Here is a 14,800-nt window from a genome sequence, read left to right on the forward strand (position 1 = left end):
TTGCAGGATTGTGGTTTCAGCAAAAATATCATTGGAAGGTAGATTTAAGTTGGGTTGTGCGGTGTTGTGGAGTTTTTTTTAAGTGGATAGCAGCTTTGGTTAGAATCAAAGATAATTTCCTAAATACAGGCAGCACAAGTCTAATACGTCACGTTCAAGCATAGTTACAGCTAGACAGGTAAAAAATAGCTTTTCACAATATTTTTATTAAATAACTTTTGTTCCCCAGGCTGTTGTGTTATGTTTAAAGAACTAGTGTAGACGCTAACCAAGCTTTCCACTTGTTTAAAGATACTGTAGTCTTGGGAACTCAAACAGTTTACATGCTGCAATTTCAACTTCTAGTCAGAAATGCATAGCATGATAGCTTACCTTTATTAAAAATGTGCAGTGTTAAAAGTTGATTGTACTGGTGCAATGACAAAGTATTTGAGCAGCACATGTGAAGGTTTTAAGGGTGATTTTTAACTGGTTGCATGCACCTATCAGTAGGGCTTGCGCTAGTGCAAGGAAAAAAACACTGAGAATGCTATGTCTGGTTTTGAGTCACGAAAAGAAAAGTTCTGTTAAAAGCAGCTGCAACTTTTATTTTATAGCCCAAAAATGAAGCCCACCCCCATCCCTCCATCACACACATACATAGAGGAAAGGCAAGACCGTTGTAACCATTCAAGTGAATGATATGGTGAGCAAACCTCCAGGACAGTCACCTCCTCAACACATTACATCTCATTCACCACAGGTAATTCCTCTCAAGCACTACAGTCCACTTGGTTAAAATCTGTAGGCACGCACACACTCCCCCGCACGCCACACACACACTCTACAGGCAGCACCTCAGGTCACATTACTGCATAATTAAAAATAATAATAAAGGTAATGAAAACATCACAATGATACTCTTAGAGCAACAGAGGTCTGAGGCACTCAGGGCAGAGAAGACATTTTCTGGCAAATTTAGTATTTGGTAGTACATGAGTCCAGTTCTATGAAGCACTAACCTCTTTCCCCCTACTAAAATTCTGCAGTGCCAAGGGGAGCTAAGGGTACACAGTACCTCATATACTTGGGTCTAATGTGGCAACAAATTCACCAGACACTTTGTAAAAGGTGTATTTTACGCCCCTCATTGTATGGTTTAATGTCTGCATTGGTTTAACTATTTCTTGCATTAGAGTGGTGTAACGCAAAGTCTGCAGTGGGGTCTGAAAAAATTTTTCATTACAGTTCAGAAGAAAACAAAATAAATTCCCTCAGCAAAGACACCAAAGATGATGGAAAGGAAGTGGGCATAGGAAAAGAAAGAGAAAAAGAGAGGCTTAATCAATCCACACGCCTTAACGTGCCAGTGTTCAGCTCATCGTGACCCATTAACAAAAAATACAGTGGTATATATACTAATATTGCTCACTCTATACCCAGTTGGAGGAAAAAAAAAAGATCCATTTTTGTAGCTGCCCCCCTCAGACCTTCCAAAAGTACAAAACTCATTTAACTGGGGGGAAAAATATGACCCGTTCAACAACTATCAAAAAAAAATGAATACAGCATTGAAGATGTTTCATTTTCTCACGCTCAGATTTGTTTTGAGAACAGATGCTCATTTCACTGTAACGCTTGCAAATCCAATCCCCTCACAGCTTCTGTGGATGTAGCTTTTAAAAACGCCTCACACAGCTGACACACACAGGGGTCTTTTTGGTTCTTGTCTCATTCCTTCATCTAGGCAAGCCTACTACATTAGCTTCACCAAGCCTTTGAGGCAGGAGACTGCCTGCAAGTGCTGCTTCGCTGAGAATCAGCTTAGTCCAGAGAGCTGCATATAAGACAGAATTTACTAATTTTCCCTGTAGGAAGCCCATACTATCAAATCTCCAGCAAGAGAAACAAGACCTGCCATTAACACAATTGTGACCTACAGTCGCAATCACCACAGAGGCATCAGCAGAGATGAGGACAGGATTAAAGGTAAGGAGAGCCTATTCTTGGCAACATGTTTCTCTTTCTCCCTTCTCCCTCCTTTTCAAATGATAAACAAACAAGGCCCAGCCCATTAGAACAAAATCTGCAGAGGCAGGAGCAAGTCTTTGGAGCTAGAAATGCTTAAGATCTCAGGTGCCACTCCAAGAGTGACAGGGCACACGGAAGTGGTAAAAAAAACCTGGATGCCAGAAGATCAAGTCCCAATGGGAAAGATTACCCACACTTTTCTAACTAATATCATGGCAGCAATGGAAGCGTTTGTGGATCTACTTGGAAGAAAGGTGCTAAAGAGATAACTGAAGAAAAAAGAAAGATATAGCGTGAGTGTTGTAGGTAGGAGGAAAGCAGGAGATTCTTTAAATCCTTCTCTGCTTCTCCAGACAGTGGGTCAGGTTCTTCAAGATATTCCTCTTATCTACAATCACTGAGAACAAAGTAAATAATGAAATCTCCTTATTCTGTACTCTTAAAAAAAATGCATAGTACAGAGACAAAAAAAATATCATATATGTATCATTCTGATCCACCTGCTCAGTCTGAACTATCACTGGGTCATGAAATGGGGACGAGTGCTGTCCAGCCGCCGGGTCAAGATCTCGCAGCCTGTATCGGTGACCAGAAGTGTGTGTTCAAACTGGGCCGATCGCTTTCCATCTCTTGTTACTGCAGTCCAACCATCAGGCCATGTTTCATCCTGCCAACCACCTAAACACACAAATCAGAGAATCATAGAGTTGTTACCATTGGAAAAGACCTTTACGATCATTGCGTCCACTCACATCACACTGCCAAGCCCACCATTAAGCCAATATCCCTCAGCACTTAATCTATGCATCTTTTGAGTATCTCTAGGGATGGTGACTCCACCACTTCCCTGAGCAGCCTGTTCCAATGCTTAATAACCCTCTTGGTGAAAACATTCTTCCTAATGTCCAATCTAAAACTCCCCTGGTGCAACTTGAACCCATTTTGTTGTGTCCTGTCATTCATTAACGGAAACAAGAGATTGACTCTCACCTCACTACAGGTAGTTGTAGAGAGTGATGTCTCCTCTCAGCCTCCTCCAGGCTAAACACCCCCAGCTCCTTCAGCTGCTGCTCTTAAGACTTGTTCTCTACACCCTTCACCAGCTTTGTTGCCCATTTCTGGACATGCTTCAGCACCTCAATGTCCTTGTTGTAGAGAGGGGCCCAGAACTGGACACAGTATTTGAGGTGCAGCCCCACCAACACCACGTACAAGGGGACAATCACCTCCTTGGTCCTGCTGCTCACACTATTTCCAATACAGGCCAGGATGTCATTGGCTTTCTTGGCCACCTGGGCACACTGCTGGGTCGCATTCAGCTGGCTGTTGATTAACACCCCCAGGTCCTTTTCCACAGAACAGCTCTCCAGCCACACTGCCCCAATGACAACTTTGTGACTGGTCTTAAATAACAGCTATCAGTTCCCATATGAGAAATTTTTTCAAAATCTGTCAACTATACAGAATAAAACCAGCATCCTATTCCATCACTACTTAACAGTGAACAAGTGTGGCCATTTTACTCTCTTGCCAAATTGCTTACCTTCGCAGATCATTGGTTCAATTGTAAATACATGACCTGGCTTCATGACTCCAACTGCCTTATTTTCTGCAATGAAATAAACACTCAAGTGAGAAAAAGAGATCCCATGTTAAGAATGATTGAATCCTTGTCCTAGAATCATACACGGAGAATACTGTAAAGTCAAAACAGCTCTTGAGAGATGCCTCATTCACTCGTCCATTTTTACTTCTACTTTAAGGTTTTCCTTAGTTCTCTCCTTCTCCATCTCCTCCAACACTGCAATATTTACTCAAGGAGCTTAAAATTAATTTGTATCTTTCTCTCCAACAACTGGAGTTCAACTTTTATACAACTCCAGTTGTATAAAAACACCGGACAGATGTAATACAGGATTTTCTGAAGATTTGATGAAAAACATCCTTTAAAAAAATCAATAAAAATTAGAAGCATTTAAGATACACAGTGAAGGTTTGAAACCTCTAAATTTGTTTCCACTGAACCATTCGCTCCATATAATTGCCAAAATAGGACAGTGGTTAAGTAATCCAGTGATACCATTTACAAAAGACACATTGCTTCCCCCTCTTTACTTTGGGTAATGGGGTGATAGTAGTGTCAGAGTAATAATGCTGTATGTCTTTAACACAAAAAGGCAGAGAATTTCAAGGTATCCAGGACAGTAATACGGGAACTTTTTGATGTTATAAACACCAAAAAAGTTTATGTGGAGGCACATGAACAGCACATCTCCACAAATGTAGTTTGACTGAAGAAAGGCTTCAGCCCTTTTCCTCTGCCCTGTTTCACCATGAATGGCAGCAGAGCTTAGATCTGACTCAGCCTAGCATGTGAGAGCTGGAACAAACTCCAGTACTGCACTGGAACAGTCAGCTCCAAGCCCCTTTGCTGCTGTAGACAATTTGCATCAATTCTTACACCCAGAATCCTCATGACCTGGTCTACTCTTATTGTGTAAATGTCTTAAACTGTCTAAATCATTTAGCTGCTTTACAAATCTCAGATTTAAACTGTCTAAATCACTCAGATGCTTTACAAATATCAAGCTGATAACAAAAAACAAAACATTTTTGTTCTACTTCAAGGATCTTGCCTCTATCTCCATCATCTGCTGGTATTCTTGCTCTCAACACTTAAATTACTGGTCTTCTGCATCTGAAAAATTCTTGTCCTTTATTCCCTGTAGTTTTCATGATTTTGTTAAATCATTTAAAGGCTTATAAAATGAGCTTTTTACTTTTCAAAATCCTTTCACAGTAAGCCATAAACAAGCTGCAGCTTTCATTTTTTTTTCCCCCTCCAAGAGACTTTAAGTCCCTCTGGTCTTTCCACTTTGCTTTTACTGTGAATATGTATTTAAAAATATCAGAAACAAACTCAGCTGCTTCCCTTTTGAGAGGAAATATTTTTGGCCAATTCAAAACAAAACAAAACTCATTTTAAGTTCCTAACAGGCAGAAAAGAGAAAAAATTCACTTTTCTCAAGATTGCATTTAGTATTTTTGGTATTATCTGGTATAGTTACAAATGAGTATAAAATGCGCTTTGTCTTTAAGGAAACCAAATTTTCTTCATTCTACCCAACAAAAAGTTAAATACCGGGAATTGATACCCTTCTCCCTGGGACTAATAAAATTGCTCTGTTCCCCGAAAAAATAACTTGGGGAAATGACACGGTATGACATGAAAAGTTAGGGATTGCTACATTATAATTTATAACTACAGCCTGTGTTAAAGCTCATTTGGAGAGGGGAAGATGGAGGCATCTGTGAGGCCTGGGGAAAGAAATAAATGTCCTATCAAAGGAGTTTTGAAGATGAAGTGAGTGTGAACTGTTTATCTCTGCTTTATGATATTTATCCATAGCTGTCCATTGGCACTTAAGCTTCTCTACTTTGCCTCTGTGGATGCTGTTTCTTAGTCCTGCTGGCAAAAACTGTCATGGGGACATTGCTATTTCCAGAAACTAAAACACAGAACCTGCTGGGGAAGGGTCATTCCTCCTCAGCCAAACCACAGATCACAACACTCAAATGAAGAAAAGTGAAACATTACAGGATCTGGATTCAGGCCCAACCACCATCTCTACCATTCAAGGCACCTTTTGTTTACATCTGGAAATGACAGTAAGTTTTTGCTTACACCTTCTAAGGACAGAAACACTTGCCCATTCACATCTCAGACAAGAATGACTAAGGGATTAGTTGGGAATTTGGGCAAAAACATTGAGTGCTTACCCAATAAAGATGAGAGCTAACGCTGACCATTAGTGCGGGCACAGATTGTCTCAGTATTTATGTATTATATATTCACCTTATTTAGGTTCAGAAAGCATGCTATGGTCCAGAGTTTAGAAGAAAATTATTTCTGAAGTGAAAAAAACATGCTAACTTGGTGGATTATCAAGCAACATGCTACTTCAGTAGAATATAAGTAAGTTGGGTGCATTCATTACAAACCACTTCTTATCTACAAGACAACTGCAAAGGGAACAAATACTCACTGGCATAATGTGGCACGTTAGGGGCCGTATGGAAAAGTTTATGGATTCCATGTCCACAGTAGCTCCGAACCACTGAAAATCCATTTGCTTGAGCGTGTTTCTGAATAATGTTTCCCAGCTCTCTGTACCGAACACCAGGTTTTACTGCAAAATTAAAGATTAGAGATGGAAATTTATGGAGCTTTCTCTCAACATAACTAACCAAACACCATTCAGACTATTATCTCCGTAGCACTCACGGGTTGTATGGCCATCTGTTCCAGTATTTAACTTCCTATGATCCCTTAACTCACCAAGTATATATAAGTGAGTGCAGTAACATGAGAAAGGGAGGAAACAGTCTCATATAAAAGAGAGAATGAGAGAGAAAGAAGAAAGCAAGCTCCTTCACTTGAACACTACTTTCTTCCTTTTGTGTATGTAAGTGCTCATGTATTAAAAGGATGTTGAGGTTTGAAATTAGAGACAACAGAATAATTTCCAAGTACTTGGTCACTTCTCATACCCAGATTTCAAGTGCTTCTATCAATGAATGTACAGACTATATTTTAATACACATTTATCTCTCTGCTACTTTGTGAAAAGTATACACAAATGAAGAGGGAAAATTATTATACGTGAAAGATTAAGAAGGGAAAAAAAAGCAAGAAAACAGGTATCTCTACTCTTAGACAAGATGTTTAGTGGCAACACTACAGAAAATAAGAATACTCATATGCAAGACTAACTTTTTTGATAATTCTTTCAGGACTCCTTAAAAAAATAAAGGGTTTGAAATAGATGCAAATGGTGTGAAAAATTCACTTTGAGCACTTCAATAAGGGAGTGATAATACTATAAAACCAACAATTCCTCATCCTTTAGCTACTGAAGATGCCTACCAAAAGCAACCTTGAGTCACTAAAAAGAAAAAAAAGTACATAAATGCTATTTCAAGATCATTCTCCGCCCTCTGGTAAATGGTGCTCCTTCAGGAGCCAGATGTTATGTGGTTATGTGGAGCCATCTTAAGTAGAATACACATATGTAGCTAAAATTTTACATGACACGAGCCATTTAGCTCAATACATCTTTAACTTAAATTGGTAAGCTGAATTTATAGAAAAAAACCCAATAAATTTAGATTATGAGAATGTTGATACTTTTGCCAAAGTAAAAAAAGAAAAAAAAAGACATGGGGAAGATGGGAAAATGTTATCTGTTGGTTTTGTGCTAAATAGTTGTGAAGCAGTACCATCTCCTTTGGCCTGAAAATACCAAAACTCATCTCAATGCAGCAAGAAACCTGCTTCTCTCTCGTACAACTCTCCTAGTTAGAGCTCTGCTGGTCCAACACTAAGAAATGCAGGTGATTTAAAGAGTTAAGAGGCAACCCTTCTTAAAGGCTGAGAGACTTGCTGCCAGAATTCCTACCAGCAAGGAATGTCTAAAATCCATTTAAAACCTGTTACAACATATAAAAAAGGTAAAGTTACACTGAGAATTTAAGTCTCATTATAATGCACACAAAGGTGAATTTCTTTCATCACCTATATATCAAAGGCAGGCTATGAAAGCTAAGACACGACATATGTAATACTTGCTGTAAAAATAAAGTATAGGAGCAAAGATAAACATTTTTCTGACTTAGCTGTGAAAAACAAAGTAGTCATTTCAGAATAGTAACCTCTCATAAATAGGCAATCTATATTCTTTGCAGCTCAATTCTGCAATGTTTTCTTGATCACAGAATGGATACGTAAGATATTGTTCATACGGATTTTTGTCTTTTCAACTTGGCGAGCTATCTCCAAATTAGTAACCAAAGTAAGTTCATTCATTTTATTTATTCACTTTTGATTAAATACAAGTTTAAAGACTTTACTTATTTTGCCTTAAACTTCAGTCTTTAGAGGCCACAAATTGAGTAAATTTTAGTGGGGATTTTAAGAAGCTGCAGGGTATAAAAAATACAGATATATGTATTTCCAGCGACTTGGGAGATTTTTGGTTTATTCCTCTGTTTGTCTAAGAGAACTTTGTATATTCCTTTGTAAATGCAGTTGAACATGACATTCTCTATCTATCTTTCTATCTCATTGATTGTCTCAATGAGGCTTTCCTGAGTTATATCTAAGCAGCGTAATTAAAGTTCTGTGGGTACTGAAGCATATGTATTGGTCTTCTCTGATACACTCCCACAGCTGAAAATCAAAAGTTCATAATTAACTTTATGAAATAACCATCGTGTTTAGCAGGGTAGAGAAATGCATTTTTAAGTGTTCAAACAGTTTTACTTTATCAGTTCATTGCGCAACACCATACCAACTATAGAAGAAAGCCATACTTTGGCTTTCCAAAACATGCTTTGTTCTTCACATTGTCTAAACTACGCTGATCAAGGATGTCTTAATTATCTAACAGTCTGAAAAGTCTGTTTCCATGTAAATATCATCATGTGTGGATCAGCTCAACATCAACTATATTTTCCCTGTCAACCCACACTTCAAATAAAAGTTGCAAACATCACCCACAGAACTGTGCCATTTGAAGAATCACTGTATTATACAACATACATCATCTGCTGGTGACACACACTAACGCTTCTGTGTTCTACAACAGAAGTCACTACTGGAAAATAGCAAATACGAGCACTTATGTTTGAGAATCAAAACCAGAAGCCTGCTTACCTGCATCAATAGCTTGCATTAGGCACTCATAAGTTGTTTGGACAAGCCTTCTTGCACCCTCATCAACTTCTCCAACATAAAATGTCTCGTTCAGATCTCCATGGTAGCCATTACGATAGACAGTAATATCCACTGCAAAGAATAACAGACAGATTGTGATATTGCCACTATTTCTCACTTCTTGTCTCTTGATTTGTGAAAGGACAAACACACATCAAAATTCTGTATTGTCATTGTGAAGTTACAAGACTTTTCCAGCAGAATTAATTCTCTTGTGCTTATCCTGTAGATTCAATAGTATTAATTAATAAAATAGTCACTGGTCAATGGTTTGATTAACAAAAAAAGTGGGAAGCGAAAAAGACCTGACACCAATGCAAGACAGACATGCCAAGCTTACAATTGGTTATCTAGGTAGACGTAAAGACAGGAAAGAGAAGCTCTTTGCTCCACAGTGATTTACCTGCTTAAAATATTTTCTTAGAATTAATTCCAGCATTAAGAGGAGGAAATTACATTTTAAAATGTATGTAATCATGTTTTAACCCACACTCTCTGCTTGTTTAGAATAATTTCATTCCTTTGCAAAAACTGTAATGCCAAAAGCCACTGCTTCCAGCCAAAAAAGTAACATTTCATAGAATGGTAGGGGTTGGAAAGGATCTTTAGAGATTATCTAGTCCAATCCCCTGCAGAAGTAGGTCCACCTAGATCAGGTCACATAGGAACGTGTCCAGGCAGATCTTGAAGATCTCCAAGGAAGGAGACTCCACAGCCCCTCTGGGCAGCCTGGGCCAGTTCTAAACATGTCTTAAACACTAAATACACAACTTTCCAATAATATTTCCAACTAAGAAAAACATACCAAGTGACTTAAAACCTTCTTTTTTCTTCGGAATGAAAGAACTTAAACATTCCATATCCAGCCAACAGCAACGAGAAAGGCTCGTGTAAACAACTGGAGTTTAGAAGGACATATCTTAAAGAGTTTAGAATTAAGTAGCAGCAAAACTCTAACTTGTTTGTTGCACATATAAAGTTGCTAAAAACTAAAAGTGATGAAACTCATTCTTGAAAATCTGCAGTATATGCAGTTTTAATGAGACAAAAAAAGTTTGTGGTGGTTTTTTTTAGTTTAACTACAAAAAAACCCATGCTTTTTTCAACTAAGAGCATCCCTACACGATGCTTGTTGCAAACAGCCCTTTACAAAACATGGTAACAGGCCTACCAGTTTAGACATAGGATACTAGAATAGATGACAATTGTCTGTCACTGCAGACAAGTGAAAAATCAAAACCTGCCACCATATGGTCATTATATGTAGTAAACACACACAAAATAGTCTAGATTTGTATATCAAGGTGACTTCCTGTGGTAGAAAGGGTACTTTTGTGTTTAACAGACTTTGTTAGGTGTAATAGCTGCTAGAGTAGTTATTGAACTGCTATTGGTGAAGAAATCTACATGCAGATCCCCTCATAGGTAAACAGCAATGAAGGAAACTGCACTGAGCAATACTACTTCAGAAACATGGTGTGACAGCTGCTTAGAGAAAGCAGTCCAACCTTAATAGGAAAAAATGGGGAAAAAATGGTGCTGACAGTAAATCTGTACTACTAGCAAACATTTAAGAATGAAACTAACACTGCACAAAGCCAATAGATCCTGTTGTGGGTGCATGCATGTGCACGGCTATGCTGTACTCGCTGCATGACTGCGTGGGACTCCTGCAACATTTTGACCAGTGTACATACCTAGTAACATTAACAACAGGGCTATAGAGAAACCAGCACTCTTGTAACTTCTCCAGTTATGTTTATTGTGAGCTGTGTATTAGAGCTCCTTAGCACAGTGTCCAGAGTACTTGCTGCAAAGAGGCTGTCTCTATAGGCCACGTGATTACCCTCTTGACAGTGCCACATTTGGCCAAAATATCTCGGCTTGCAGAGAGATCAACTTTGTTTGAGAATCTGCTCCCAGGGAACACTATGATAACAACATGTTACGATGATCTGCTTGAAGCAGGGGGTTGGATTACACATCAACTGCCAGTACCTTCTGGATTACTTTTTCCTGTGATCTTAAAAACCTGGACTCTGACACTGCCCCCTTTTACTTAACACTTTTCAGCCTGCTGAAAGCAAAGAGAAAGATGAGCACTTCCATTTAGATTGCTTACTAGGCACTAGGCACATTCTGTAGTACTTTTTCTATCTTGTTTTGCTCATTCTTTTAAAGAGGCTTTTGAGATAGTACCTTAGGAAAAGGGAGCCTACAAGACTTGGAAGTCTTTTGAGACAATGTGGACCATCCTGTAAGAAGACCCATTCAGCTACAAAAAAATATGTAGACTAATTATTCCTCCCCAAAACAAAGCAGAAAGCTCAAAACCTGGGCAAGTGCAGTGAGGGCAGAAGAGTGAACAAAGGTATGACTAAACTCTATTATAAAAGCAATGCCAGGAAAAGTGGTAACAATACAGACCCATGCAAAGGCATCATTTTTGAAATTAAAAAAAAAAAGAATAAGAGCAGCTTTGGCCAAATGGTTAGAGGTACACCATAGCTCAGATCTATCAGTCAGACCACGGCTGACCTAGGAAAGGGGCAGCAATCATGAGGCTTGTTCTGAAAAGGCTGGTACTCACAGCACTGAGCTGTAGCTTGGTAGCTGTTATTGCATGTTAATATATATCAACTATCTGACAATCTAAAAGGATTCCACCCTGCTTCTAGAAGTAAGCCGAACCTTAAGATACACTGGGTATTTCTCTTAGAATCAGAATTGATTTGGTTAGAAAAAGACTTTTAAGACCATCGAGTCCAACAACCAACCTCACGCTGTCAAGCCCACCACTAAACAATGTCACTCAGCACCTCATCTATGTGTCTTTTAAAGATTTCCAGAGATGACGACTCCATCACCTCCCTAGGCAGCTTGTTCCAGTGTTTAACCACCCCCTCAGTGAAGAGGTCCTTCCCAATATCCAATCTAAACCTCCACTGGCACAACTTGGTACAAATGTTTATAATGTAACAAATATCATTATTTTTTATCTTCAAACCAAGAAGAAATGAACAAGAAAACAAAAAACCAGCCAAACTATAAAGTTATCCCTTACCACCCAAGAAGGTGTAAGTACCTTAAGTATCATGAATAAAAAAGCAGTTGGTTCAGTCAAGCTGTGAGATGCTCAAAAAAAAAGGGTACATGTTTTTAATATGCACCTATACAATGTCTCACCATCAGGATCATTTACAGTCATTATAAACATCATGTCCTTAGCAAAATCTTAAGGATATAGAGAATTCACGTTGAACTGATCCAGTAATATAATTCAATATATATTTTATTCACTATTTATGCAGCCTGGGACAACTGGAAGTGGAATACTAATGCACTGACCAGAGTAGAACTGTAAAGCTCTTAATGTGGACCGAACTTTCGAAATTATTTAATTGAACTCATGAATTTACAGATGTAAAGAACAAATGTTAATTGGTAAATGAGAACAAAAGCCCCTCTTAAGAAGCTATTGCAATTATGTTGCCTTCTAGTCAAACATCACCTCACAGCATGGTTTAACTGGATAGAAGGTAGAAATGTTGAAGGTTAATTTTCATAGCACTTACCATTAACAATATCTCCCTCCTGCAATGGCCTCCTGTCAGGAATTCCATGACAGATCACTTCATTCACTGACGTACAACAGGACTTAGGGAAGTTATAATAATTCAGAGGAGAAGGATAGCAATTCCTTGCAATACAAGCCTAAGTTACAAAATACAATTTACACTTTACATTAGCAAGTTTTGTACAAAGCAAAAACATTTTTACAACAGCTTTACAGTAAGAATGACACGTTGAAAAGCAGAGACTCTTGAAAATAAAATTCTTCAAGCATTTTTTGGCATGATGGTATTTTGTTACACATTGCATTTCTTACCAGGAAGAAAGTTACTTTAATTTTGCTTCTGCTAATTTTTATGTTCAACTACCAATGCTGAAATATTCAGGTTTAAAATAATGCACAGCATTATTTGTTTATTTATTCAGTTTTGAAAAAATAGCCATTTTTAATGATTGCTTTTAAGAATCTGGTCTATAACCAAGTATTTTGCAAACCACACAAGCTAGACAAGATAGCATTTAGCACCATTCTTTCACCCCTAGCTTTAAAACCTCAAACTGCTTCCTTTGCACCCCCTCTAATAACCTTTTTGTGATTTCTGCAAAACTCATACGTTTTATATGTACTTACATATACACATTATGTGACATACTGAGCAATTCTGGAGAAAAGATACTGTCTTAATGTTAAAATTCATTATTTAAAAAGTAACGGTATTTTAAACCTCCAAAATGTTAATTAGGAATATTGGTCAGTATAAACAATCTGCCACGCAAAAGTTACCAAAAACCACTGAAGAGGAACAACACCATTTAAACTACTAGTTCTTCAAACAAGACACTGTTCATAAGCAAATAATTTAGAGCTTAATGCAGTTCAAGAGAAACCTCCAGACTAATTTAGCCAAAGTTCCTTACAAAGATGACGGAGTGTAGCATCTCCCTTACGATGAAAGGCTGAGGGAGCTGTGGCTCTTTAGCTTGGAGGAGATTGAGAGGAGACCTCATTAATGTTTACAATTACGTAAAGGCAGGTGTCTGGAACCAGGCTGTTCTCAGTGATATCCAATGGCAGGACAAGGGACAATGGGTATAAACTGGAACATAAGAGGTTCCAAAGAAATACAAGGAAGAACTTCTTCACTGTGAGGGTGATGGAGCACTAGAACAGGCTGCCCAGATGGGTTGTGGAGTCTCCTCTGGAGACATTCAAAACCCACCTGGCTGACTTCTTGTGTGACCTACTCTAGATGGTCCTGCTCTGGCAGGTGGGTTGGACTAGATGATCTTTTGAGGTCCCTTCCAACCCTTAAGATTCTGTGATTCTATGTGAAATGCAGACAAAATGAACAGCAACCAGAAAGCTCTCTAACAAACTTAACTATAGGAAAACTGGCACCTTGCTACAGTGCACCCAAGTATCCTCAATTATCAGTTTATATGCCATATAGGGAAGGCAGCAAAGAACAAAATAATAGTACAGAATTCAAGTATTTATGAAGAGTTAAGCTTGGAAAATATCTGAACATGTACTTCAAATACTTTGCCTGGATTGTGGCTCTAGATTACCTGACTGCACCAAACACGTTGTTTAAATTCTCTCTCATGCTCCTCTGTTCTAATTTTCAATCGTAAATAATTAAACCTTTTCATCTGTACATCCTACCCAACAACACAGAGCACGAAATGTCCATGACTTACATATGATGTTCTTTATATAACAGTATGTGTGGGGTAAAAAGGGTTTAGAAGAGAGAAAAGTATATGATGCTGATCAAGAAAACAGGTGAAAATACTTAGAGGGAATCTGAAGCTGGAAATCACAGAAGGAGTTGATCCAAAGGTAGGCCTAGCAGTTCCTAACTCATTTTTAATCTCCCATTGCCCTGTTACATATTTCTAACATCTGCACTACCCACTAGCTTCAAAATAAAGATAGGAATTCAGGTAATTAAAGAAACACACAGCAATCACTCAAAAATAAAGAAACTGAAGAAAGTGCTTATAAAAGCTAGACAAACAATAAGAAACCTTACTAAATGGACAGCATGATCAATTTCTTCAGTAGTTACACCTGCCTTCACCATCATGGCAGCAACATCCAATACTTCTCTAGCAAGCTGCAAATGAAATAAAAGTACTGATTTAAAATAAAAAACAGGACTATTCCCTCAAAGATTAGCAACCCATTTTCCATAGCTACATCAAGACTGCTAGGAAAGCTGAGTAAGGGTTAGGCTCTAGAAAGACTTAGAGATGTCTGCAGGTTATATTACTAAGCCCCCTCTTGTAAGATGTGGAAATATCCCAATTCAGATTTGGACAACAATTCCCTTGAATACAATAAGCTTACATTAGAATACTTGATTACATTTCCAAGTTTAACTTTATGCACAAGGAAATTATTACAACTGGACACCTCTTTTTCAGAAATTGTTACGG

At 38.2% G+C, this 14,800-nt stretch overlaps 1 protein-coding gene across 4 annotated transcripts in view; it reads right to left on the reverse strand.

Annotated features, from left to right (window-relative positions):
* Positions 1-1,113: 1,113 nt before the first annotated feature.
* The window catches only part of METAP1 (methionyl aminopeptidase 1), a 31,648-nt gene continuing 17,961 nt past the window's right edge, over positions 1,114-14,800 (reverse strand). For all 4 annotated transcript variants that reach the window (XM_061991755.1, XM_061991754.1, XM_061991753.1 and 1 more), the window contains 6 exons: positions 14,395-14,478; positions 12,361-12,499; positions 8,726-8,857; positions 6,057-6,200; positions 3,554-3,619; positions 1,114-2,688 (listed from right to left, as the gene is read on the reverse strand). In XM_061991755.1, the coding sequence (XP_061847739.1) occupies positions 2,528-2,688; positions 3,554-3,619; positions 6,057-6,200; positions 8,726-8,857; positions 12,361-12,499; positions 14,395-14,478 (726 nt within the window). In that variant the 3' untranslated portion in view covers positions 1,114-2,527. The remainder of the gene's footprint in view (positions 2,689-3,553; positions 3,620-6,056; positions 6,201-8,725; positions 8,858-12,360; positions 12,500-14,394; positions 14,479-14,800) is intronic.

This window comes from Colius striatus, chromosome 3 (assembly GCF_028858725.1).
Source record: "Colius striatus isolate bColStr4 chromosome 3, bColStr4.1.hap1, whole genome shotgun sequence".
Lineage (NCBI taxonomy): Eukaryota > Metazoa > Chordata > Aves > Coliiformes > Coliidae > Colius > Colius striatus.